The sequence below is a fragment of the Rhincodon typus genome, chromosome 9 (assembly GCF_021869965.1).
Source record: "Rhincodon typus isolate 14 chromosome 9, sRhiTyp1.1, whole genome shotgun sequence".
NCBI lineage: Eukaryota > Metazoa > Chordata > Chondrichthyes > Orectolobiformes > Rhincodontidae > Rhincodon > Rhincodon typus.
The window spans coordinates 13,452,430-13,479,645 of NC_063340.1; the positions used below are offsets into that span (position 1 = coordinate 13,452,430).

General features: G+C 39.8%; 1 protein-coding gene across 1 annotated transcript in view; it reads left to right on the top strand.

The window, feature by feature from the left end:
* Positions 1–27,216, top strand: part of LOC109931112 (Ral GTPase activating protein catalytic subunit alpha 2) — a 313,895-nt gene that overhangs the window by 204,118 nt on the left and 82,561 nt on the right. The window contains exon 16 of the mRNA XM_048600914.1: positions 8,740–8,861. Within this exon, the coding sequence (XP_048456871.1) occupies positions 8,740–8,861 (122 nt within the window). The remainder of the gene's footprint in view (positions 1–8,739; positions 8,862–27,216) is intronic.

Below are 27,216 nucleotides of genomic sequence, written 5' to 3' on the forward strand. Positions count from 1 at the left end.
TCAGACTTTTTAAAAGACTCATCTACGTGTGAGGCAGTAATAATAAGAACAGTCCTTTCCAAATAAGATCTGCAGACTTAAGGCAAATTAATAAGAATGAATAAGCAACATATAAATAGAGAGGATTAGATTGCTTGAGTTTCAGGAGTTGGAAAGACCACATCATGCCCTTGGGCTGTTTACGCACCCATGGTGATCCAACAGAAATACTGTACAGGGGTGTTTTAGCTATTTTTGATGGCATTGTTATTATTCATTTGTTCTAGCTGATAGCAGTGCTGAGCATGGGAGCTACTATCCAGCTAACACTTGTGACCAGTTTGCATCCAATTAGTAAATAGGTTGCAGGGCAAGTGAAGCCATTTTTCAGTGGTGAATTAGCATAAAGATGGCAATTATAAACAACTTTTTAAAATCTAGCTAAATAAATAATATTATGATGCAGTAGCATTAAGCCTTTATCATGGCCGTGATAATCATGCATTCATTATAGGACAATACCTAGCATGACAGTTATGCAATGATCTACAGTCCTGGTGGAATGATTTTGAAATCATCTTCAGAAATTTTGATATTTAAGCGATCTTCCTGAAATGTATATTCCAGTAATCTTTTGTTGACCTGATTTACTTCTGCTTAGCCATCATTTACGTGGTTCTGGGCTCTTATTATTTATGCTGTAATAATTAGGAAATGTAAACACGCATGAAGATTTGATTACAATGAATTTTATACTGTATTCTGTGTTTTGGCAAAAACATAAAAGTTAAAGTGCACTTAAGGTTTGGCCTGATGCAGCTTCAAAAGATAAGAATGTGCATAGATAACTGAAGGACCTCACATCAGTTTCAAGTTTAGTACATATTGAATTGCTAAAGTACAGGTGCTGATAAATTATAAGCAAACAAAAAAAAATTACTTTCTCTCTCTGTCATGTACCTCCTATTCCATTCTGTACTGTGATGAAATAAGTCATGGCTCTTTACATTGTTCTCTGTTACCTGCTCCAACATTCTCCTCCTCCTTTTCTTCCTGATTCAGTCTTGCTCTCTTTCCTCTATTCTTTCCCTCCCCCTCATCTAGATTTGGTTGTCCCAGCTGCTAATCTCCTTGACTTGAGCATTTTGATTCCCCTTGTGCAATGCAATGGTACATCAACTAGTAAATTGAAAATGGTACATGGTTACAGTATTGTAATGGTGTTGCACCTGTAGATTAAACTATTACAGTAACATTATGTGACTCATTAAGTCAAATGGCACCCCACCTTGTGTGATCATCAATCAAGTAACCCTGATGGTTCCTAATTATATTCACTGGCAGGCTCTGCAGCAAAGCATGCCTTGGACATATTGATATAAATGAGTGAAAATAAGTTCACTTTTCTTTCCCATAAAAGAACAACGTGAAAATAAGTTCACTTCACTTTTCTTTCCCATAAAAGAACAACACAAATTTTAAAGGGCAGAGTAAAACAGGGCACCCAAACTCTTAAAGCCTGCAAAGCAAAACTACTGTCACTTGAGAAGTTTGTAACGTTTTGAAAAAAATAAAAGACATGCATTTCAGAAGTGCTTTTAATGTCCTCAGAACATCCTGAGTGTACACTTTTGAAGTGTAGTCAGTGTTGTAGAAAATACAGCAGTCAATATACACACAGCATTGTGACAATAAGCTGATCAAAAATCCCATCACCAGTCAGTTGTTAGTATACTACACATTCTTTCTCGCTTGTGCTTGTGCTCGTGCTCTCGCTCTCGCGCGCGCTCTCTTTCACGTTTTATGTTTCGTGCCCCCACTTCCATCATATGAACACTCAAATGAATTTACTCCACTGAGCTTTCCACTGCATTGCTCTACCATCAAACAGTGTGTATATAATTCTCACAATAAGCACTAACCACTTGAAGCAAAAAACCAATGAGATCCACCCCACCCGACATTGAGTATGTCACCATTAAGTCAAATTAGGATGATGATTGTCATTATATTTGGCCTCCCTATCCTCCTGAGATGTGAAAGAAACCTCCGATCTGTTACCATAGCTCTCCTCCCTCACCCCCCCACACTAATGCAGGGAAATATAGTGATCTGATGAAGAGTCTTCTAGACCCAAAACATTAGCTTGCACTCTCCCCATGGATACTGCCTGACCCACTGTGATTTCCAGCATTTTTTTGTTTTAAGTACAGATTCCAGCAGCTGCACTAATTTGCTCCTACATCTCGCCTGAAAATGTCTTCCCAACTCCCAACCGGATGTCACTTAGCAGTTGAGCTAAGCTCTGTTATCCTCATTCTCTCTTTTGCCGTCCTTTTTTCTCCCTTTCAACTCCATAGTCCCCACCATTTTACCCATGAAACATTGCTGTTTATTATATTTTTTTCATGTTCTTAACACAACAGCCTAAACAGATGGAAGCATGCTAATCTGCAGGGATGCAACAACAATTTCAAGCATGGGATCAAACAGTACGAGGAGTTATAGTATTAGGCCGTGCTCTTGATTCTAGGTCTTTGGGGATTATTACATTTTCTTGCCTGACTTTCTGGCTTCCATTGGAGTTTCCACCAAGTGGTGATGCAGATTAATATTTCTGATACTCAACAAACTATTGTTTTAACAAGGTTTTATGAAGTTTTATTGCCCATGCAATCAATTTCACAATGATAAGCTAGTTTTTCTAGACCTTTGAAATGCAAATTGTCTATCAACCACCCAAAACAATATTAGATTTCAGGATTTTCTAGGCATCTTTACTACTTTGCATTGCACTGTACAAATGCCATGAAATGTGTTAGATGATATATTTTTCACATTTGTATACTATTATGGTACATTAGTGTAGGCTGGCCTATTTTGTGTCTCCATTGGGAAATCCCAAAAGTAGCAAGGGAGAGCAGAGATCTGGTACTGTGGCTCTTAAAGAACTTCCTTCTTGATCAGTTCAAGTTAGGCCTGGGAGCCAACATTATTCGAGCAGAAACCAAATCCAGGGTTTCAAACAATATTCCAAGTTGCTATTTTTCCTGAGCAGTCTGAATCTCTGACAATTTTAAGTCTTGAGTCCACAAGCTTTATCGGAACTATAACTGTGACAGCTGTAGACCAATTCACAAACTAACAAACTACAACTTGCAATACGTACCACTTGTCACATTTATTTTTGACAGAAAGGCTAGCCTTTCACAGAACTTGTCAAGACCTCCTGTTTGTTAGTCTGCCTCCACCACTTCTGTCTGTTAATAACATTACATCTGCCTTAAAAACAAACAAGAAAGAAAACATTGGGTTAGGGCAACGAGAATAACTGTTTATTTATGTTGTTCAAGATAAGTGAAGTAAAGTGTATGCTTTAATCTTTCCTGAATGAGATTTTTTTTGCTTAATAAGTAAAAGTTAGAGTTGCTTCCTTCCTTCACCCTCTGAAATGTACAGACATTAATGCAATTGAGGGAAAGCCTGAAAGAAAAATATATTTCCATAATCTAGCTACGAGAAGGAAAATACTTCATTTTTCAAAAATAGTCGTAAGAAATTGACAGTGTTTTCTCCAGGAATAAGCTTCTACAAGATTCCTTCCAAATAGTTTTAGTAGAGGAAAGTGCTCTGTCAGCTTTCGGGTTGCAAGTTTATTTTACATTTTGTAGTGAAAGGATGAATGAGGCATTGCTGCAGATTCAGTATTGGTTCATTCCATTGATCACAGGACTGAGAATCAATTCCTGTCAGATATAAGCTGTGCTTGAAGTACATTGAAAGAGTCTGTTCAGAATAAATGTGGCATTGGTGCATGCTGTATTAGATGAGCAAATCAGCATTCAAAACTTAAGTTGACCTGCAAGTTGATTCATATGTCCAAGCCTAGTAAAAGTAGCTAACGCACAACATGAGAGTTCTATGTTCAGAGATTCTGTTCCACCTTTTTGTTCTGTATTTGGAATTCTTTGATTTAGGAAACAGACATTTATCTTGTCACACTGTGACCACCTATTCAAATATACACGCTGGCAACACAGGTTAATTTATTCCCAATGGAAGGACATCTCTAAAATATGCTGTTCATTAATTGGAACCCAGGGCTTAACAGGTCACACAGGATTTCTTTGGAGCTTGTAATTAATCAGATGCATAAACTCTGGTTCTTCCCAATTAACTCCTGTGAATATAAAATACATATGGATGTTTCTAGTCACACCAAATTTGTTTGAATTACAGTCTGCAACTCAGTTACTTAACAGCATAATTGAAAAAAGTGTGCCAATCAGTCATATATTGCAACAGGGTTTCTTCATTGCTGTTATCTGAGTATTTCTGATGTTTGATTGTAGGTTAAATTCGTTTGGTGAATTTAAATTCAGAGTACTCTACTCTTGAATGCTACAGTTATTTTACACTTTCAGAAATATGGTGTCTTCCTGCTAGTTGGGCATTTCTCGATTTTTGTTTTTAAACTGTTGCTTTCCCTCGCTCATTCCAATTCTTTGCTGAAAGCTTCAGTTTCTATTAAGCAGGTTCGCAGGTGCTAGCTAACCTCATCCTGAAAGAGTTTTAGATTACTTTTGTTGAGCTGTTCTCTTTTCTGGTGATTTAACAGTGGGCCTCACAAATAGACTTTGCCCCCCTACAATCCAGAATTTATATTTTACCAAAGCAAAAGTGTAGTCCCCAAGGATTAACTTATTTGCAGTAATTGATTGCCAAATTGAATGAATCCTTGCACTATGTTGCCAAACATTCTTTGCAATGACACATATTAAACACAGACCAGAGTTGTAAAGAAACTACTGTTTACTTGTAGTCATCTAAAATTCATCTGGGCATTCAAAAATGAAAATGTCCACCATAGGTTTTTTTTCATATGAGCTCTTTAAAAATAGGATTGTTTCTATTTATTCATTAAAGGAAGAATTGGTCTTTGATCAGAAAAGCTTGATATTTTCTACCTTTAATCATTTTCAGTGTCACTGTATGCTAATGCATTGCAACATAGCACCTTGAGCAGAGCTAAATGCAGGAATCCTTTGTTGGGTTGTAGCAGCCTTAAGTCCTGAATAATTCTTTTCTCCTTCTAGCCCAATTATAGCAAGCCCACTGTTACCTCAACTGTGACAATTTAGTACAAACCAGGGACTGAACCTTGGTCCTTCTGGTCTATATGAAAAATAATAATTTATTCGTCATATGATATGAATAATTCAGAATTATCTGAAATAGAATAAATAATGTTACTGGATTTAATTTATTTACTTTGCAGGATAATTTCTTTTGGAGAGGCAAACATCAATAATTTCCAACATTACAAAGGTTTAGCTCTCATTTAACACATGACTAAGCTAATCCATCTTTAATAGAAGACTCCATTTCAGGAAACATTGTTTCAGATAAATGTATTGCACTGTTTTATCTAGTTACTTACGTTGCAGACAATTTTGCTACGTAGTTGTATCCTATCTACGGAAATCGTGTCTGTTTTAGCTTCAGTCAATATTTAGTCAAGTAATCTCAATCGCAGTCATGTAGAATTTATGATAATGGAGGACCATATGGCTTTATTTACTTTTTGTGCTTTCCTGATTTGTTTTATTGTGTTGCACCAATTTTGAGAGAGCTCAATTTTTAATGAGACTGGAGAAAAACTGTTCCAAGTGCCTTCCTTAATTTTACTGTTTTTTTTCCTCTTTGCTGAGGTAATGTTTATGATGCATTTCTCATTAAGTAGCCTTTTTTTGCAAGGTTGTATGTTAGTGACATCAGTTGCTGTGGCAATGAGGATATGATGTGTCTTTTTCTTTGTGTTAGCCTGTGAACTGCAACGTAAGGAATTAATTGAATTGTAAAGGAATGTTCCATCTGATATTTTAACATTATTTTTGTATAATTCACTTGGATATCTTAAAGAGATAGTTAATTCATATCAAATCTTTAACATTCTTCACATGTGGAATTTATATTTCTAGCGCATCTTGAATCTAGGTCATCCTATATAAGTGTGGAGATTAACTGGTTGGTTATTCCTTTTTATGGTTGTAGTAATCTATCCATCTCTTTTTGAAAAGATAATTATCTTTAATGCTGATGACCAATACTGGAGGACTAGTAAATTGAACCATGTACCTGCAGGACATGAAAAATATCTAGTTTTTTTTATGGTTTTATATAAAATTCAAAGATATCACTATTTAATAATATTTAGCACGATCTCAGTGCAGAACATTAATTTCAAATGATTTGAACCTATTCTGTCAACTTCCACTGATAAACATAATGTTTGTTACAAATCAAAATGCTCAACTTAGCTAGTAATTTGCCATTATTTTGAATTGAAGTGTTAACGAAGTGAATAAGCAGGAACTTTATACAGAAAAATATTGTAGTGGCCACTTAGGGTTAAAGCATACAGTCAGTAAAATCCTAATACATGCAATGAGCTATCATTATTCCTGCTGCCTCCTTCCAAACTTGATGCATGTTGTCACGGTCTGTATTACTGGCTGCCTGCTTGCCTTCATAAGTGTACTGGCTATTGTACTGGATCATTTGGGTCTACGTTAATTTGGAGGCCCTAGTCTTACTGTCTTTGCATACATTATTTAGTGAATGTCTCTGTTTTGTTAGCAGTTGTGTGCTGCGTTGTATGCTTACGTGTTAGTTATGCAGGACCTTTCATTAAACAGCAGGGTGTTATTAGCCATCGCCTGAAAGGGCTTTATATTGTTTTTGCCTTGTTTAAACTGAGCCCAGAAGCTGACTACAGACTATTGGCCAAGCAATGAATTGGCGACTGATGACAGGCCCATAGAGGGCCTGAGGCTCAGGTGGCTCCCGGCCTCAACTTCAGCTCAGCTCTTTCAACAATTTGTCACGCCCAAGCCTGCTCCTGCTGCGCCAGCACGTGCCAGCTTAGTGTCAAAGCGCCTGTTCGCCAGACGGACACACCAGCCCAACAGCCTGCTGTTGACGAGGCCAGTGGCTTGCTGTGGCAATATGGAATAGGGAGGCCTAGCAACAGCCTGTATGTATTTCAGGAAAAGACGACTTATAATGACTTGTGAATGGCATCAGTTGGTCCCTGAAGGATTGACAGAGAAAATGTGCCTCTGCTCTTAGCAAATTAAGCGGGCTATTCATTACCTAGGGTCATCAGAATTTAAGTCAGCATAAAGAAAGGCCAGCAATAAATAAACTCTGGTTCATATTTCAATTCTCGCATTAAATAGTGGGCACACAAAAGAATTTAAATTTAAAATGATATAAATTGCACTATATGCTGATCAACCTTGGACGACAGTTTAAATCATTTGGAGAGATAATTTCTTTTTTTTGTTTGTTCATATTTAAATATTTTTCATAACCTTCCATTGTATGTCCCTAATATTCTGAAAAGCACAAATCCTAAATTTTATAAGTACCCTCCTCACTCACCACTAACCCAACCTCCTCCCTGCCTCCCAGCCAAACCACAGAAATTGTTTTGGAATGTTATTTCACACAAAAGCTGCAGTAAATAGTTTTAAAATATCAGTTAATCCAATTCCTCCATTTTTAGGCATTTTTTAAACACTGTTCTTTTATGTGTTTCCATCTTGGCTTGAGTGCTTCCAAATTGCTACATCAGTTTGACTTTCTGAGGGTGAATTAAAGACAACATCCAGCTTTACAAGGGACCTGGATTCAGTATTTGATTTATAACTGTAATTTCTACTGCCTCTGTAGAGGTGGAAACTTTACACAAAGAAGAAAATAAAAGCTCTCCACAATGTTTCATGAAAAGCAGCTACAAGCAGGGGCCCTATTAGGGCAGCTGGCAGGTTGTTGAACCCTGTCACACTTTTAAGTTATTGGTGACTGTTTTTTGATTACTGTGCCAATTCGATGTTTTATTCTAGTCATAGGAAAGCAATTTAATGGTGTTTTATTGCAGATAATGTAATCAGATTTTTGACAGAGTGTATTTCTTGTATGGTGTTTTATTTTGCTGCTGTAGCTCCTGCTCTTAAATAATATTTTGTGGCAGGTCTGGCATGTGCTGATTATTAACTGTGACACAGATGAAATTGAATACTGTGCAGCAGTACAGTGACGTCTTCCAAAGTGTTTATGTTGAAGTATTCTTAAATGGTTTTGATTGATCCAAAGTTTTACAACACGTTGCAGGGAGAGCTATGTTCAAAATCTAATGGCTGGTCCATTCAGAAGGTTTCTACACCTGGGACTGCTCTGATTGCACAATGACCACATTTAAAAGAAGAAAAATAATAAAGAAGTTTTGACTAGGGTGTTCTATTTCCCTGGGTTTTTTTTAAATGTTAAATTCTGTTGAAGTATGCAATGGCAAGTAGATTGCAATCTTAAAAATTTTAAATGTTATTGGAGCCATCTGTCATAGTATTCTGGAATCTGTTCCTTCAACAGGATTGAATTATTTATTTCCATTTAAATATATGAGAACACATTCTCACAGAGAAACTGCCAATAACTATAACTGCTAATGACTGTATATATTATGTGCATAGAGTTCACCAACAATTTTCTTTTAAATGCAAGTTTAGGATTCTTGATTTCATAGGGCATCTGGAATTCAAGGAAATTTTAAAACTATCAAATTTTGTGTAATAAACATAAGCCACTTTGACAGTTAGAAAACAGGTGGTGATTAGGCCTTTTCAAGTATTGCACAGGACCTTTAGTATGTTTACCAACCTATGTCTGTGGCAATTTCTTTAACCAGTCATACAGTTATGAAGAAAGAGCTCAGTATGTTGAAGCAATAGTTCAGCAACACAAAGAGATCATGACATTTGAAGATTTTGCAGCTCAAGTCTTCTCTCCATCCCCAAGCTACTCGCTTAGTAACATGGGTAAGTCGATATTATTCTTTTATGGAGCACTTCAGCGACAGATGTACACCCATTTTCTGCAGATAAATGCTTACAAATTCAAGACCATCTTTCTTCCTTATAATAAACTAATGAATATCAAAAGGAATAAAGGTGCTCATTTAAATTTTTTGTATCAAAGCTGTTCCTTTATCCAGTTTCAAGCCTTTTCTCTCAGTTAGCTAGTTAACCTTCCAATCCAGCTAGGTTAATGAACTTGCTCAGAATAATGTCTTCACACTGAGTGAAGGATGCAGATTACTTACTATGCATTGAATATGCTACGCAGGATCTTACCCAAATTAGTGCTCAATTGAGGGAATACGATCCTGCAGCACAGAAGTTGCCGATGTTCCACGTTGATGCTGCAGCTGTTTGTAAGGTTGAGTTGTAATGCCCTAGAATCCAAAGAAATTGCATAAGTCCATTATAATGAAGTAAGATCGCTGAAAGTAGTCACAAATGGTCATTAAGCTGCATTAACTGTGTGTTTTATTGCTGAAAATTTGACATAAAATTGTAAATGCATCCTCTGAGAAATCTGCATCTTAAATTTGAATTCTATTCCAGATTGTGGTACATTATGTTGCAAACAATCAAATGCATTCTTTTCACAAAACATCATAGTGAAGCTTCATTTGGATGTGGTAAAAGGTTTGTCAGTGAAGTAAAATAATATAACAAATATTTCAGAGGTTTTTGGTAAGTGGTGTTCTGTTTGTTTATAGCAAATTGTTCAGTCAAATAGATCATTGAACGTATTTGCCAATTGGTTTACATGTTACTCTTCATTTAGATGATTTTATAAAGTTTACTATACATGTTACAGGACAAATTTTTATGTCGTCTTTGTTGTAAGCTTGATGTGTTAAGCACAGTTTCAAAATTTACAGATGACACATAACTTGAAATTATTGTGAACAATGAGGACAGTGATAGAATTCAAGAAGATGTGGACAGGCTGGTGGAAAAGGTGACAGGTTATAGTGGATTATTTTGGTCAGAGGTAAGCAGAAAGACAATACAAAATGAAAGAATTTTGAAGAAGATACAGTAGCAATTTGAAGCTGTAAGGACACATTGCGAATGTGATAAATAAAGCATATGGGTTTTTTGGCTTTATGAATAGGAGGATAGAGTACAAAAACAAGTCAGCTATCATGAGTGTTTATAAAACACTAGTTCAGCCTCAACTCATCATGATTAGTCTGGGTAAGACATTTTAGGATGGAGAAGACACTAAGAGAAGGCACAGTTAAAAAATAAATTATGAGGATGGACTTGGTTTCCTTTAGTTATGTAAATAGATTGGAGAATCTGGAATTGCTCTCTTTAGAGAACACTGACAGGAGGTTTGCTAGGGGTGTTTAAAATCATGAGGGTCCCTGAACAGAGTAAATTGGGAAAACCCAAGAGAACCAACAGAGAAAAATATCTTCCATCATGGCTTAGTTTATTGTCTTAATTGCATTCTTAATTTTGATAGGAGTAGAAGTGTTCTAAGAACAGGAAAGGACAATTTGACCCAACAAGATCAGTCCTTTCAGTTGATTTCACTAATGTTCCACTATGACCCTCAATCCATTCTTTGTCCAGAAACATGGAACTGTAGAACTGTTAAAGCACAGAGGGAGGCCATTTGACCTATCATGTCTGCCAGCTCCTTGCAAGTGCAGTTTGGCTATTCAAATTTGCCTGCTTTAGCCTGAAGTCCTGCAGATATTTTCTATTCAAAGAATTATCCAATTTCATTTTGTAAACCGCAACTGAATTGTTACCCTACGGTTCTCCCAATTTATTTAGTCCAGGACCGTCATAATTTTAAACACCCCAAACAAACCTCCCATCCATTTTCTCTAAAGGGAGCAATCCCAGATTCTCCAATCAATCTACATAACTCAAGTCCATTCTCTGAATTTTTTCCTGTGCTTTCCCTTAATGCCTTCCCATCCTTCCTAAAATGTTGCACCCAGTTTGGACATGATGAGTTGAGACTGAACTAGTGTTAAACGTTCTGGATAGGTGCTTTGTTTTTGTACTCCAATCCTTCTGTTTATAAAGCCAAGAAACCCATATGCTTTATTTGTCACTTTTTCAATCTGTATGACCGTCTTCAACAAATTGCTACTGTATCTTCTTCAAAATTCTTTCCTTTGTTTTGTATTGCCTGTCTTGTTACCTCTGACCAAAATAAATTACTATATTTTTTGCATTAAATTTAACCTGTCACCTTTACCACCAGCCTGTCCATGTCTTCTTGAATGCTATCACTGTCACAATATTCTATCACAATAATTTCAAGTTATTGCCATCTTAAATTTTGAAATTGTGCCCAACACATCAAAGTTCATTTTATTATTTGATCAAATAAAGCAGTGGACCTTATACCAATCTAGGGGGAACCTCATCATATAACTCCTTCAGTCCAAAAAGCAATAGTCCATCATTACTCTGCATTTCATGTCGTGTAGCCATCTTCATATTCACGGTTCCACATTTGCTTTTATTCCATAACTTTAAATTTGCTGAAAACTTGTTATGTGGCCTGTTATAAAATGTGTTTTGCAAGCCTATGTATAGCACCTCAATCACATTGCTGTCAACAACTATGTTACTAATATCTGAGGGGTTACTGAGAGAAATCCATGGGATCCCTCTTGAATGCATTTGCTATTTGATGTACTTGGTGAAATGTTCGACCAAAATGTATGCATTACCCATATTTAACTCTAGTTAATTCTAATTGAATGTTAGAACAGAAGTTGTCTTCACATATTGTAGATTATATTATTGTTCTCAGTAGCAGCAGTGTGTGTTATCTACAAGATGCACTGCAGAAATTCACCAAAGGTCCTCAGACAGCACCTTCCAAACCCATAACCACTTTCATCTAGAAGGACAAGGGCATCAGATATATAGGAACACCACCACCACCTCCAAGTTTCCCTCCAAGTCACTCCCCATCCTGACTTGGAAATATATTGCCGTTCCTTCACTGTCACTGTGTCAAAATCCTGGAATTCTCTCCCTAATAGTATTGTGGGTCAACCCACAAAAGGAGGACTGCAGCGGTTCAAGAAGGCAGCTCACCACCACCATCTCAAGGGCATCTAGGGATGGGGAAGAAATGCTGGCCAGCCAGCGACGCCCACATCCCACAAATGAATAGAAAAAGAACTAGGTGTAGTAAACTGTATTGACCAGAAAAAAGGAGGAGGCATGGCTCAGAAGCAGCAGCTGGGGTCAAGGGAATCCCTGGAGTTATATGGGGCATGCAGGAGTTTACTGAAGAAGGAAATCAGGAGGGCGAAATGGGGTCATGAGATAGCTTTGGCTGAGAAGATAAGAGTGAATCCAAAGAGCTTCTTGATGTATGTTAAAGGAAAAAGAATAATTAGAGAGAGAATAGGATTCTTCAAGGATCAAAGTGGACATGTTTATGTGGAACCGCAAGAGATCGGCGAGGTCCTCAATGAATACTTCTCTGTGTTTACCGTGGAGAAAGACATGAAGACTTGGGAACTTGGGGAAGTTATTGGCGATATCTTGGGGACAGTCCATATCACAGTACAGGAGGTGTTGGAAGTGTTAGGAAGTGCGAAGGTGGATAAATCTCCTGGTCCTGACCAGCTATATCCAAGAACCCTGCCAGAGGCTAAGGAAGGGGCCCTGGCTGACCTATTTGCATCATCGTTAGCCATGGGTGAAGTCCCGGAAGACTGGAGAGTAGTGAATGTTGTGCCCTTATTCATGAATGCCTGCAAAGAAAAACCTGGGAATTATAGACCAGTAAACCTAACATCTCTGGTAGGTACGTTACTTGGGAAGATTCTGAGGGATACGATATACATGCATTTGGAAAGACAGGGTTTGATTAGGAGTAGTCAGCATGGCTTTGAACGTGGGTGATCATGTCTCTCAAATTTGTTAGGGTTCTTTGATGAAGTGACCAGGAAGGTTGATGAGGGCAGGGCAGTAGATGTAGTCTATATGGATTTCAGTAAGGCCTTTGATAAGGTTCCACATGGTAGGCTGCCCTGGAAGGTTAGATCACATGGAATCCAGGGAGAGCTGGTGATTTGGATACACAATTGGCTTGATGGTAGGAAGGAGAGGGTAATACTGGAAGGGTACTTTGTCTGACTGGGGGCCTGTGGCTAGTGGTGTGTCTCAGGGTTCGGTGCTGGGCCCGTTGCTGGGCCCGTTGCTGTTTGTTATCTATATTGATGATTTGGATGAGAATGTACAAGGCATGATTAGTAGGCTTGCAGATGACACTAAAATAGGCAGTATCCTGGACGGTGAGGAAGGCTATCAGAAATTGCAGCAGGATCTTGATCAATAGGGGAAGTGGGCCGAGAAATAGCACATGGAGCTTAATATAGATAAGTCTGAGGTGTTGCATTTTGGAAAGTCAAATCCAGGTAGGAGTTTCATGGTGAATAGTAGGGCCTTGAGTGTGGTGAAAGAGAGGGACCTTGGAGTTCAGGTGCACGATTCTCTGAGAGTAGTGTCACGGGTAGACAGGGCAGTGAAGAAGGCTTTTGGCATAGTGGCCTTGATCAGTCCGGGTGTTGAGTATAGAAGTTGGGAAGTTATGATGCAGTTGTACATGACGTTGGTGAGGCCGCACTTGGAGTATTGTGTTCGGTTTTGGTCACCTTGCTATAGGAAGGATGTTATTAAACTGGAAGAAGTGCAGAAGAAATTTACAAGGATATTGCCAGGACTTAAGGAGCTGAGTTATCGGGAGAGGTTGGACAAGCTAGGACTATTTTCTTTAGAGTGTAGGAGACTGAGTGGGGATCTTATAGAAGTGTATAAGATCACGAAAGGCATGGATAGGGTGAATGCACTCAGTCTTTTTCCCAAGGTTAGGGAATTGAGGACTAGAGGGCATCAGTTTACGGTAAGAGAGGAAACAATACATGGCAACCTGACAGGCAACTTTTTACACAGAGGGTGGTACGCATATGGAATGAGCTGCCAGCAGAAGTGGTTGAGGTGGGTACATTACAACATTTAAAAGACATTTGGACAAATACATGGATAGGAAAGGTACAGAAGGATATGGGCCAAGTGCAGGGAAATGGGGTTGGCATGGATGGGCATTTTGGTTGGCACAGACCAGTTTGGTCCAAAGGGCCTGTCTCCGTTATGTAGGACTCTTTTATGGTTTGTTAAAACCTTCAAATCTTCTGATTTTATCTCTCCGTAAGTACTGGGATCTCTCACTTGGTGTACTTAACTTTATGGTTCCCCAGCAGAATGTAACCTATGTTATGGACCAGACCAAACCCCCTCAAAATATCTCCAGGAGATAGCCCAGACCCTAACTTTTATTTTATTTCAAGGTAAGTGCAAGACACTGTGTTCAGATGTGATTTGATTGGTCCACTCTATGCTTTGAGCAAAACACACTTTATTGTTACAATACTGCTAAAATACAAACAAAACTAAAATTTGCATAACTTTAACTCTATTGAAATACTTAATATATTACTTAATTAATAGTCATCAAATGTTCCAATATAACAGCATCCCATAATCACTCCCTTGACAACGGAAAGTATAGTAAACCGGATTTTCCTCAGGGGTTATCTCCTCTGCAGTCCTGGAGAAAGGAGCACTGAAAGAATCAATCTAGCAGCAGAGAGAGAACGCAAGCTTTTTGCTGCAGTGGAGTGAGAGCTGTATCTATCAGCTTCAACAACCAACTGCAAACTACAACTGAAAGCATAACAAAAGCCCTGGGTTTCGTGAGCCTGACTGCACCCACTGGTGTTTCTTTTGTCTTTTTTTTAAAAAAATTAAGGAGTTCAAAACTGTTTACCAATTGCTTCTGTAGCAGAAATGTCAGCACCATGGTGTTAACATCCCTCTTCATGAGAAACAGGCCAGAACATCTCTTAAAGGCACAGTATTGTCACACACAAACTTGATGATCTGGCCTAGGTTCGCAGCCTCAGTCATGCCCTTTCCACCTATGCGTCACCCTTCTTTTTGGTCTGTAATAGACCCCATTTAACCTTTGTCATTTTATTTCTCTTTCTGTCCAGAGTGCACTGTGAGGCAGACAAAGTGGATGCTTAGTGCCTGTTTCAGTAGATACCTATTCCTGGATTAGGTCACTAGCCTCAGGAGAGGCTATAGCCTGAGGGGTACCACTTCACATTGGGTACCTGACCAGAGACTATCCTGTTCGTCCTGCCATCTGTTGACATTTGGAAGCATTTTGTTGATAATCACCCTGTTAAGCTTTTATGAACTTGACCTCTGTGGCCATCAAGCCCTAAATTGGGAGACAAACCTGTTGCCTCTAGCTCAGAGGCAGGAATGTTATCCCCTGTACCATAAGATCTACCTCACCATTTCCCATCCTGTTGATTACATGTATCCTGATGGAAGACATTTAAATGCTCTTTGATGTTAGCTGCAGTCTCTTTATATTCTCTCAGCCTGTTCATATTTTTCTCTTCCCACCTGAACTTTGTATATTAAGCCCAATTCTCACAGTATTATTAACCTTACATCTGTCAAATGAATGCTTTTTCTGCTCTGTTTTGATCTCCATCTGTTTTCTCCTCCAGACAGCCTCGACTTTATTTATCCTACCTTTTACCCTCATCAGAATATACCTAATGTGCCAGCAGCAGAATTTGAATATAATAAGGCAGGAAAAGTGACTGAAGTGATAGTAGGGGAACACTTTGTGTTTAGTGATCATATTCTGTTAGTTTTAACATAGTTATGGAAAGGGTTAAACCTTCCATAAAAGTTAAAGTTTTTAATTGGAGTAAGGCATATTTTAGTAGAATGAGACAAGGACTTTTTTAAAGCTTATTGCAGTAGACTGTTTGCAGGTAAGGGGACATCCAATAAGTGTGAGACTTTGAAATGTGTAATGACAAGAGTTCAGAGTCAATATGTTCCTGTTAGAGTGTGAGGTAAAGCTGGTAGGATTAGGGAACAATGGATGAATAAAGATATTGAGGCTCTTGTCAAGAATAAAAAAGAATCATATTAGATATAGACAACTGGATTCAAATAAATCTCTTGAACAGTATAAAGAGTGTAGAGGCATTCTTAAGAGGAAGATCAGGAAGGCAAAGAGGGGATATGAGATAGCTGTGGCAGATAAAGTTAAGGGATAATCCCAAGAGATTGTACAAATATATTAAGAGCAAGAGAGCAACTAGAGAGGAGAGTTGGGCCCCTTAAAGATAAAAATGTCACCTTTGCGTTGAACCTCAGGAGATGGGAGAGATATTAAATGAATATTTTGGGTCAGTTTTTATTTGGAGAAAGAAATGAAGGCTAGAGAAATCAGGAAAATAAATATTGATCTTAAGAAAGCAGTTCACATTAGAGAAGAGGAAGTGCTGAAGGTCTTAAAAAATATAAAGGTAGAAAATATAAAGATAGAAAAATCTCCAGGACCTGATCTAGTTTATGTCAGGATATTGCGGGGAGTTAAGGAAGAAATTGTGGGGCCCCTAGCACAAATATTTGAGTCATCCATAACTATGGGTAAGGTGCCAGGTGACTGGAGATTGACTAATGTTGTGCCTTTGCTTAAGAAGGGATCTAAGGAAAAGCCTGGGAACTGAAGACCTGAGAGCCTGATTTCGGTGGTTGTTGGAGGTGACCCTGAAAGATAGAATTTATATGTACTTGGAGAGACAAGGAATGATTTGGGATAGTCAGCATGGGTTTGTGCGAAGGAAATCATGTCTCACAAACTTGATTTGAGTTTTTTGTGGAAGCAACCAAGAGCATTGATGAGGACAGAACAGTGGGCGTTGTTTACGTGGACTTTAGTAAAGCCTTTGTCAGGGTTCTGCGTGGTAGACTAATTAGTAAAGTTAGATCACGTGGGATTCAGAGTGAGCTTGCCAATTGGATACAAAGTTGGCTTAATGACAAGCGATAGAGAGTAATGCTGGAAGGTTGTTTTTCAGACTGGAGGCCTGTGATCAGCAGTGTTCCACAGTAATCAGTGCTGGGTCCACTTTTGTTTGTCATTTACATAAGTGATTTAGATGAGGGTATAGAAGGCATGTTTAGTAAGCTTGTGGATGACACCAAAATTGGTGGTGTAGTGAACATTGAAGAAGAATACCTAAGTTTACAAAGAGATCTTAATGAATTGCGCCAATGGGTGAGGAGTCGCAGATGGAGTTTAATTTGGATAAATGCTAGGTATTGCATTTTGGTTAAACAAACAACAGCAGGACTTATACAGTTAATGGTAGGGCCCTGGGAGGTGCTATCGAACAGAGAGACTTTGGGATTCATGTACATAATTCTTTGAAATTTGCTTCACATCTAGACGGCGTTGTTAAGAAGGTGTTTAGCATGCTTTACCTTCATTGCTCAGACTTTTGAGTTTAGCAATTGGGACATCATGTTGAGGTTGTACAGGATGTTGGTGAGGCCTCGTCTCGGGTACTCTGTTGAGTTCTGATTGCCCTGTTATAGGAAAGATATTATTAAGGTAGAGAGGATTTAGAAAAGATTTATCAGGATGTTGCCAGGAATGGAGGGTTTGAATTAGAAGGAGAGGCTGGATAGGCTGGGACTTTTCCCACTGGAGCACAGGAGGTTGAGGAGATGACCTTACAGCAATTTATAAAATCGTCGGTGGGGGGGTGTATCGATAAGGTGAAAGGCAAGTACTTTTTCCCTAGGGCTGGGGATTTCAAAACTAAGGGGCTTATTTTTAGAGTGAGAGGAGACAGATTTAACGAAGACATGAGAGGCAAATTTTTTTTTTTAGACAGTGCAGTTCATATGTGGAACGAACCTCTAGAGGAGCTGGTGGATGTGCGCACAGTTAAAAAACATTTGGATAAGTACATGAATAAGAAATGTTTGGAGGGATATGGGCCAAGCGCTGGCATTTGGGATTATGGTCAACATGGACTGGTTGGACCGAAGGATCTGTGTCCGTACTGTATGACTTTGTGACCCTATGGCTGTATCTGAATTAGCTCCTTTTTAAAGGCATTGTTACATTACAGTTTTGCTTGCCAATCTTTGTTTCCAACTTAGCTGGACTAAACCCATTCTCACTTCTCTAAAATTTGCCTTTCCTTAATGAATGAATTATTTTTACACTTTGCTCCTTGTCCTTTTTCATGGCCAACCTAAACCTTGTGATATTATGATCACCATTTCCTAAATGTTTCCCGATGTTGAGCTTCTTCACCCACCTCACTCTCAAGGGCTTCAGGCATCAATGCCTCCTGCTTTATTGAACTGTAAGCATGTCAATCGAAAACAAGTTCTCCTGACCACACTGGACAAGCTCTTTCTCCTTATCAAATCCTTAAACTATTATTATCCCAGTCTATTTTAGCATAGTTAAAATCCATCATTATAACTGTTCAGTTTTTTATCCTCCCTTATTTGTAATTTCCTTTCAAATTTGTTACTCTGTTTTTTCACTTGTACATAGCCTGGTGAATACAACCAGTGATGTAACAATATCTGTTTCATTTCTGAGCTCAAACCAAATACAGGTTAATTAGCTGTTGAAAAACCAGAGTCGCCTGACAACTGGACATTTTTAGAATATACTATGCATCTTTTATTTTAAATACTGTACTCTTATTAAAATGAACTTACTTAGACAATTCAATCAGGCACTGCATGGCACCAGGCTTATCTGTTTTTGCCACTTGCCAGTCTATCCATCACTCCCTCTCTGTCACTGTAATATTTACCTTAATCAATGCCATCAACCCTCCTCTTTCTGGAACCTCCAGCAACTAGTGGTGATGTTGAGGGAAGTTAGCTCAAGCAGTGCCAGGACCTCCTGCAGCATTTAATGGCAGTGAAGGAAAGCACCAGAACAGCCAAATGAATCCCCATTGGAGAAAAAGGTGTCTTTGGGGGAAGGATACCTTTTGGCAGAAAGATCAAAAGCTTCCCCAATTACATGGAAATCTCCAGTATAATTCTATGTAATTTCTGTTCCACATTTCTCTTTAATTCCCTTCATGTTTGTAATAACCTGATGCAAGTGGAATAAAGAATCTTGCTTCACAATCTTTGTGGCTTTGGGTCTGTGTGTTCAAATTTGATGTAGTCAGCAAGATTCGACAGTACAGGCATCAAGTTCTGCTGGACAAGTTTGAAAGGTATTCAGCCATGTTGGAATAGACAGTGAAGGAGTTGAAACTAGCAATATTCATGAGGGAAGCTGATGCAGCTGCAGTATCATTAAAGGCTCAAACATTGGAGAAAAATAAACCTTTAGGATGAACAAAGGCAGAGGTTCCCCATGGGTGTTCTCTCGATACTACAGTAAAAAGAAGGCGTGTTGATCCTTCTTGTAAAATCTTGCTGATGAATAGGAAGCTGGACAAATTCAAGGAAAGATTGGAAACATCTGAAAGTACAGCAATTCAAATGAACTGGGGAGCACATCTGATTAAGGCATCCAGAAGCCTCCACGCGAGTGAGAAGGTGGCATTCTTGGAGAAGCATCAGTGCAGGAAAACTCATTGGGAAGTACTGGGAGGAGTTACAGATGCTCATAAAACTCCAGAGCACATCTTTGAGACTGACCAGGCATTGTGGGGACAGCAGTAATCTGACACAACTACAGCAGAGATTTTCTGAGTACAAGCAGGCCAGAGAAAAAAACCTCATCTCCCTATCCCTGGAACGATGAAATTTTTTGACTGCATCATCCTCCTGGATCCCTCCTTCAATCAAATAGAGATAGGCTGCTGAATAACTGACTAGTGAAAGCAGTGAGGAATAGTAATCTCTGAATGGAGTTGAGGAAGCTTAATAGTGACCAACCTCCATTATCTTTCTTTGACATGTGGGGATCACATTCTCTGGATCATGGGAAAGATTGGAATCCAAAGACCAGGAAAGAGACTACCATCAAGGATGTAGACCGATTGCTGAAAATGCAGGTAGAACAGATTGCATCACAACAAGCACAGATCGTATCCCTGTGAGGCTGGAAAAGCACAGCAGGTCAGACAGCATCAGAGGAGCAGAAAAGTCAAAGTTTTGGGCTGAAACATTGACTTTCCTGCTCCTCTGATGCTGTCTGGCCTGCTGTGCTTCTCCAGCCTCACACCTATAAACTCTGGCTTCCAGCATCTGCAGTCCTTACTGCCTTCAGATCCTATCCTTCCTGTGTTATCTCACTGGTCAGCCTTGTGGCCAATGCCATGAGAGAGTTGCTTCAAAGAATTGATGGAACCTTGATGGGCTGGGAAATTCGAATGAAATTGCCTTCAATAGCCACAGCCATCATTGTCGTTAGGTACAGATACCCCGGCTCATACAATGACCTTCCCTTCTTGTTAGACACGAAACCAGTTGAGCCTACCACAAAGAGCTAAGGAGGGAGTTTCCTGAAGGGAGAGGCTCAGTCTTGTGCAGATCAAAAGAGGCTCACTAAATTTCAAAATGACTGTATGGCAATACTGAAACACGCTTCACAGGAGCAAAGGTGTCAGATATTACTCCCCAGTTTTTCTGTAAGCGTTGTATAGAGGGGTGTGAGCTGAAGTCTCTTCCTTATCCAGGTCTCTGTGTCACGAGGGTTGAACATCCCCTAACATGGCTACGTTGAGCTGTCCCTATCAAACTTCAATCACACTTTACATAGCTTGAGGTTGCTGCTGGTCCAAAACCCGTTTGATATTCCGGTTGAAATAAAGGCATTGAGACCATCAATAGTGTTGGGGTCGAGCGTATTAAATGATTATCCAGGTCTCCTTGGAAAGCATATATGGTGACTGTCATGTGAAGCACATTAAGAGGTTAGCAGATGGGGCTCGGGAGTCTTTGAACTTGCCCTGAGCACTCAAGGCAAAACGACCATTACTGGACCCTTTATCTCTTCGAGTAGCATGGAATTGAGCTATTCTCTCACCTGCCTCTGCAATGGGTGTTCTTAAAGGTTCATGCCAGCCATCTCCAGTTGGTTGACATCAGACTTGCTGCAGCATTATGTGTAATGTGTGTAAGCTCCTACTTGGTGTAAGTCTGGGAGTTGTCACTGTGCAAGAAAAGAGTAGGGTACTCATGCAGATTGCTAATTTCAACAGAAAAGGTATTCCCCTCCTGTACCTGCAGTGATCAGATAAGACTCGAGTTCCTTTGTTCATTGGTTTTCTTCAAGCATGTGCAAGGGAACTGCACATTTACAGAGAAACATAGAAGATAGGAGCAGGAAGAGGCCATTCAGCCCTTCAAGCCTGCTGCGCCATTCATTACAATCACGGCTGATCGTCCAACTCCATAGCCTAATCCTGCTTTCTCCCCATAACCTTTGACCTCATTCACCCCCAGTGTTTTATCGAGCCACCTCTTGAACTCATTCAAAGTTTCGGCATCAACTATTTCTTGTGGCAATGAATTCCACAGGCTCACCACTCTTTGGGTGAAGAAATAGCTCCACATCTCCATCCTAAATCATTTACCCTGAATCATAAGACTGTGACCTCTGGTTCTGGACATGCCCATCATCGGGAACATTCTCCCTGCATCCATCCTGTCTAGTCCGCTAGAATTTTTTAATTTTCAATGAGATTCCTGCTAATTCGTCAGAACTCGAGCAAAAACAATCCTAACCTCATTGATCTCTCCTCATGCGTCAGTCCCGCCATCCCGGAATCAGCCTGGTAAACCTTTGTTGTACTTCCTCGACAGGAAGAACATCATTCCTCCGAAAAGGAGAAGAAAACTGTGCACAATATTCCAGGTGTGACCTCACCAAGGCCCTATATAACTGCAACAACTTAGCCCTGCTCCTGTACTCAATTTCTCACAATGAAGGCTAACACATACCATTTGCCTTCTTTACCGCCTGCTGCACCTGCATCCTTACCTTCTGCGACTGGTGCACAAGGACACCCAGGTTCCGCTGCACACTCCCCTCTCCCAATTTACAGCCATTTAAGTAGTAAACTGCCACCTTGTTTTTGCATCCAAAGTGAATAACCTCACATTTATCCAAATTATACTGAATCTGCCATTGATTTGTCCACCCAACTTGTCCAGATCATGCTAAAAGGTCTCTGAATCCTCATCACTGTTCAGCCTCGCACCTAACTTGTTATCATCTGCAAACTTTGAGACGTTACATTTTGTTCCCTCATCCAAATCAGTAATATATATTGCGAATAGCTAGGGTTCCAGCACCGATTCCTGTGGCACCATACTAGTTATTGCCTGCCAATTTGAAAAGGACCCATTAATTCCTATTCTTTGTTTCCTCCCTGCCAATCAGTTTTCTTTCCATCTCAATACACTTCCCTCAATCCCGTGTGCTTTATTCTTGCACAATAATCTCTTATGCAGGACTTTGTCAAAAGCTTTCTGAAAGTCCAAGTGTACCACTGACTGTCACCCCCTTGTCAACATTACTAGTTGCATCTTCATGGAATTCCACCAAATTTGTCAAGCATGATTTTTCCTTCATAAATCCATTCTGACTCTGTCTGATCTGCCACTGCTTTCTAATTGGTCCGCTATATAAAGTCCTTGATAATGGGTTCGAGAATTTTCCCCACTACCAATATTAGGCTCACTGGTCTATAATTCCCTGTTTTGTCTCTGCCTCCCTTTTTGAATATTGGAGTGACATTAACTGCCCTCCAATCTGCAGGGACTGTTCCAGAGTCTACAATTTTAGAAGGTGACCACCAATACATCCAGTATTTCTAGAGACACTTCCTTAAGTACTCTGGGATGTGGATTATCAGGCCCTGGGGATTTATCCGCCTTCAATCCCATCAATTTTCCCAGCATCATTTCTCTACTAATGTTGATCTCCCTCAATTCTTCCTTATCACTAAATCTTGTATTCTCCAACATTTCTGGTATCTGACTTGTGCCCTCTTTTGTGAAGACAGAACAAAAGTATGTATTCAGTTGCTCAGCCAATTCTTTGTCCCCTTGTCCTCTGTTTCTATCTGACGGGGACCTACATTTGTCTTCACCAATCTCTTTCTCCTCAAGTATATGTAGAAACTCTTAGTGTCAGTCTTTATATTCCCTGCAAGTTTACTTAATCAATCCCTTGGTCCTTCTTTGCTGAATTCTAAACTGCTCCCAATCCTCAGACATATTATTTCTCTTGACCAATCTGTATGCTTCTTCCTTGGATCAGATACTATCTCTAATTTCCTTTTTAAGCCACGGATTGGCCCTCGTACCTATTTTGCTTTTATGCCAGACAGGAATAAACAGATGCTGCAGTACACCATGCGTTCCTTGAATGTTTGCCATTGCCCATTCACTGTCATCCCTTTAAGTAACTCTACCCAATCTATCAAGGCCAACTCACCTCATATCTTCATAGTTTCCTTGATTAAGCTTCAGCACCCTAGTCCCCGAATCAACTGCCTCAGTCTCCATCTTGATTTTTAAAAAAATTCTATCGTGTTACGGTCGCTCATCCCCAAGGGGATTTGCACAGGTAGATTTGTAATGATTCCCTTCTTGTTACACAATACCCAGTCTGATGGCCTGCTCTCTAGTTGGTTTCTCCACATATTGGTCAAGAAAACTATCCTGTTTACACTCCGGGAATTCCTCCTCTATGGCATTGTGGCTAATTTGATTTGCCCAATCTATGTGCAGATTAAAATCACCCTTGATAACCGATATTCCCTGACCACATGCACCTCTAATTTCCTGTTTAATGCTATTCCCAACATCGCCACTGCAGTTTGGCGGTCTATATATGACACCCACTAATGTTTGTTGCCCCTTGGTATTTCTCAACTCTACCCAGCAAATATCCTTCCTCCCTATTGTGTAAATTTCCTCTTTAACCAGCAATGCCACTCCACCACCTTTTCTTTTTTGCCTGTCCTTCCGATATACTTCTAAACATGGTGCCCAGTTCCATTGCTCAATTACACAGAGTTACAGATATGCCATTTCCAGGCATTCCACATTGGTATTTATCCAATTACATGATTCTGTAGGCACTGCCTCACTATACTACCCAATCCAAATATTCTTTACCTACATGACATCTTAATCCATATAAGGTTTTAGCTGCATTTTTTGCAGTATCTTCTAACCCTCCTCACTAACCTCTGAGGGTTTATGTCAAAATTGGAAGAGAGTCTCACAGACTAGACAAACAGCAGCAAGACATGATGAAACTCATGGAATCAAACCTTTATAGCCAATGTCCCAGTGAGCGCTATCGTCATCTGTCCATCCAGTAGGAGAGATTCAACAGAGGCAGAAACATAATGGAATATAGTTGAGCTGGAGTTACCTTTGAAATCCTCAACATTGACTGTGAACTCTGTGATGTCTCGTGGCATAAGGTCGTACTTGAGCGAGGAAACAGTCTACTGATTACCACCAATCGTCTCAGTGAATCAGTATTCCGTGATGTTGAACATGATTTCAAAGAGCACAGAATGTACTCTGGGCAGGAGAAAGTCCCACAACAGTAATGGTGGAGTGCTCACTTCACAATCCTTGTGGAGAGGAATTTCTTAGTCACACGGAGAACAACTCCATACCAAATGAGACAGATTCAGAATAGATCTAGCAGCTCAATACTGTGCATTCATGAAGTACATTAGCCAACCACAGTCTGTAATCTCATGGCTGGCATATCCCTCGCTCTATAATGACCATCAAGCCAAGGGGACCATGCCAAAAGCAGCAGCAGGTATGCCTAAAAATAAGATTTCAACCTAGTGAAGTTACAACAGAGGGTTACATGCAAGCCAAACTGTGGAAGTAGCACAGTTTACAAAGCTCTGTTGTCCTGCCACATCCATGAATGGTGGTGGATAGTTAAACCACCAACCAGAGGAGGAAGCTGCACAAATATCTATCCGACAACGTGGATAATTATCAGGTATGCTGCCCCCACAAAATACAGGACTAATCCGTCAGTGGTGGACAAATTTTTGGAGGGGATCCTGAGGGACAGGATTAACGTGTATCTGGAAATGCAAGGACTGATTAGGGGTAGTCAACATGGCTTTGCGCGTGCGATATCATGTCTCACTAACTTGATTAGGTTTTTTTGAAGAAGTGGCAAAGAGGATTAATAAGGCAGAACGGTGGACATGATCTGTATGGATTTCAGTAAGGTGTTTCACAAGGTTCCTCATGGTAGACTGGTTAGCAAGGTTAGATCATTTGGAATACAGGGAGAACTAGCCATTTGGATGTATAACTGGCTCGAAAGTCAAAGACAAAGGGTGGTGGAGGGTTGCTTTTCAGGCTGGAAGACTGTGACCAGCGGTGCGCCACAAGGTTCGGCGCTGGGTCCACTGCTTTTTGTCATTTATATAAATGATTTGGATGTGAACTTAGGAGGTATGGTTAGTAAGTTTGCAGATGACACCAAAATTGGAGGTGCAGTGGACAGCGAAGAAGGTTCTTTTAGAGTAGAACGAGATCGAGATCAGATGGGCCAATGGGCTGAAGAGTGGCAGATGGAATTTATTTTAGACAAATGTGAGATGCTGCATTTTGGAAAGGCAAATAATGGAAGATCCTGGGGAATGTTGCTGAATAAAGGGACCTTGGAGGGCAGGTTCATAGTTTTTAAAGTGGAGTCGCAGATAGACAGGATAGTGAAGAAGGCATTTGGTATGCTTGCCTTCATTGGTCAGTGGATTGAGTATAGGAGCTGGGAGGTTGTGTTATGGCTGTACAAGACATTGGTTAGGCCACTTTTGGAATACCGTATGCAGTTCTGGTCTCCCTGCTACAGGAAGGATACCGCGAAACTTGAAAGGGTTCATAAAAGATTTACAAGGATGTTGCCAGGGTTGGAGGATTTGAGCGGTAGAGAGAAGCTGAATAGGCTGGGCCTATTTTCCCTGGAGCATCGTAGGTGGAGGGGTGACCTTATAGATGTTTATAATGTAACGAGGATCATGGATAGGGTGAATAGTGAAGGTTGTTTCCCCAGGGTAGGGAAGTCCAAAACTAGAGGACATTGGTTTAAAGTGAGAAAGGAAAGATTTAAAAGGGACCGAAGGGGCAACTTTTTCACGCAGAGGGTGGTGCGTGTATGGAACGAGCTGCCAGAGGAAGTGGTAGAAGCTGAAACAATTACAACTTTTAAAAGGCATCTGGGTGGGTATAAGAATAGAAAAGGTTTAGCGGGATATGGGCCAAATGCTGGAAAATGGGACTAGATTAATTTAGGATATCTAAGACCCTTTGGTCCAACTCGTCCATGCCGAATTAGATTAATTTAGGATATCTAAATTAATCTAGTTCGGCATGGACGAGCTGGACCAAAGGGTCTGTTTCCATTCTGTACAGCTGTCTGACTCTATGATTCTAATCCAATCCAGCCAATATCTACCCATCAGTATATGTCAGTCATCAACAAAGTGATAGATGGTGTCGTCGACCATTCAAACAGAGCAAGAATAGGCCAGTAGGCCCTTCTAACCTACTGTACCATTCAATAAGATCATTGCTGATCAGATTTTAACCTTAATTCTACATTCCTGCATATCTTTGATAATCTATCATTGCCTTAGTAATTGTGAATCTATCTACCTCCATTGTAAAAAGACTAACGATTCTGCATCCACTGCCTTTTGAAGAAGGGTAATCCAAAGACCTCAAGCCTCTAAGAGGAAAAGATAATCCTTGTTTTCAAAATGGGTGGCCCCTTATTTTGCAACTTTGACCCCTAGTTTGCAATTATCCCACATGAGGAAACATTCTTTCACATCCTCTTGGTCAGATTCCCTCAGGATCTTGTGTTTCAATTTAATCATCTCTGACATTTCTAAACTCCAGAGGATATAGGCCTAGCCAGGTCAGCCTTTCCTCATAAGGCAATCCATTGATTTCAGGTACGTGTCAAGTAAAGCTTTTGAACTGCTTCCACTGCATTAACGTCTTTCCATAAGTATGACGACAAGTACTGTACACGTGCCTCCATATGCAGTCTCACCAAAACCCTTAATAACTGAAGCATAGCTCACGACTATTGCATTCAGTTCCCCTCACATTAAGCCATAACTTTCTCAGTTTTTCTGATTCCTTGCTGTACATGCATACTACCTTTTGCAATTTATGCACTAGAACACCCAGGTCTCTCTGCATGTCAGAGCTCTGCATGTCAGAGCTCTGCAACCTCTCACCATTTAGATAATATGCTACTTCTTTCTTCTTCCTGTCAAAATGGACAATTTCTAACTTTGCCACATTGTGCCGCACATTTGCCAGATCCTTGCCTTTTTTTAAAACCTATTTCTATCCCTTAGTAGGCTCTTTATAACCTCTTCACAACTCACTTTCCTTCCTAGAAAGTAGGAACTGCCGATGCTGGAGAATCTGAGATAAC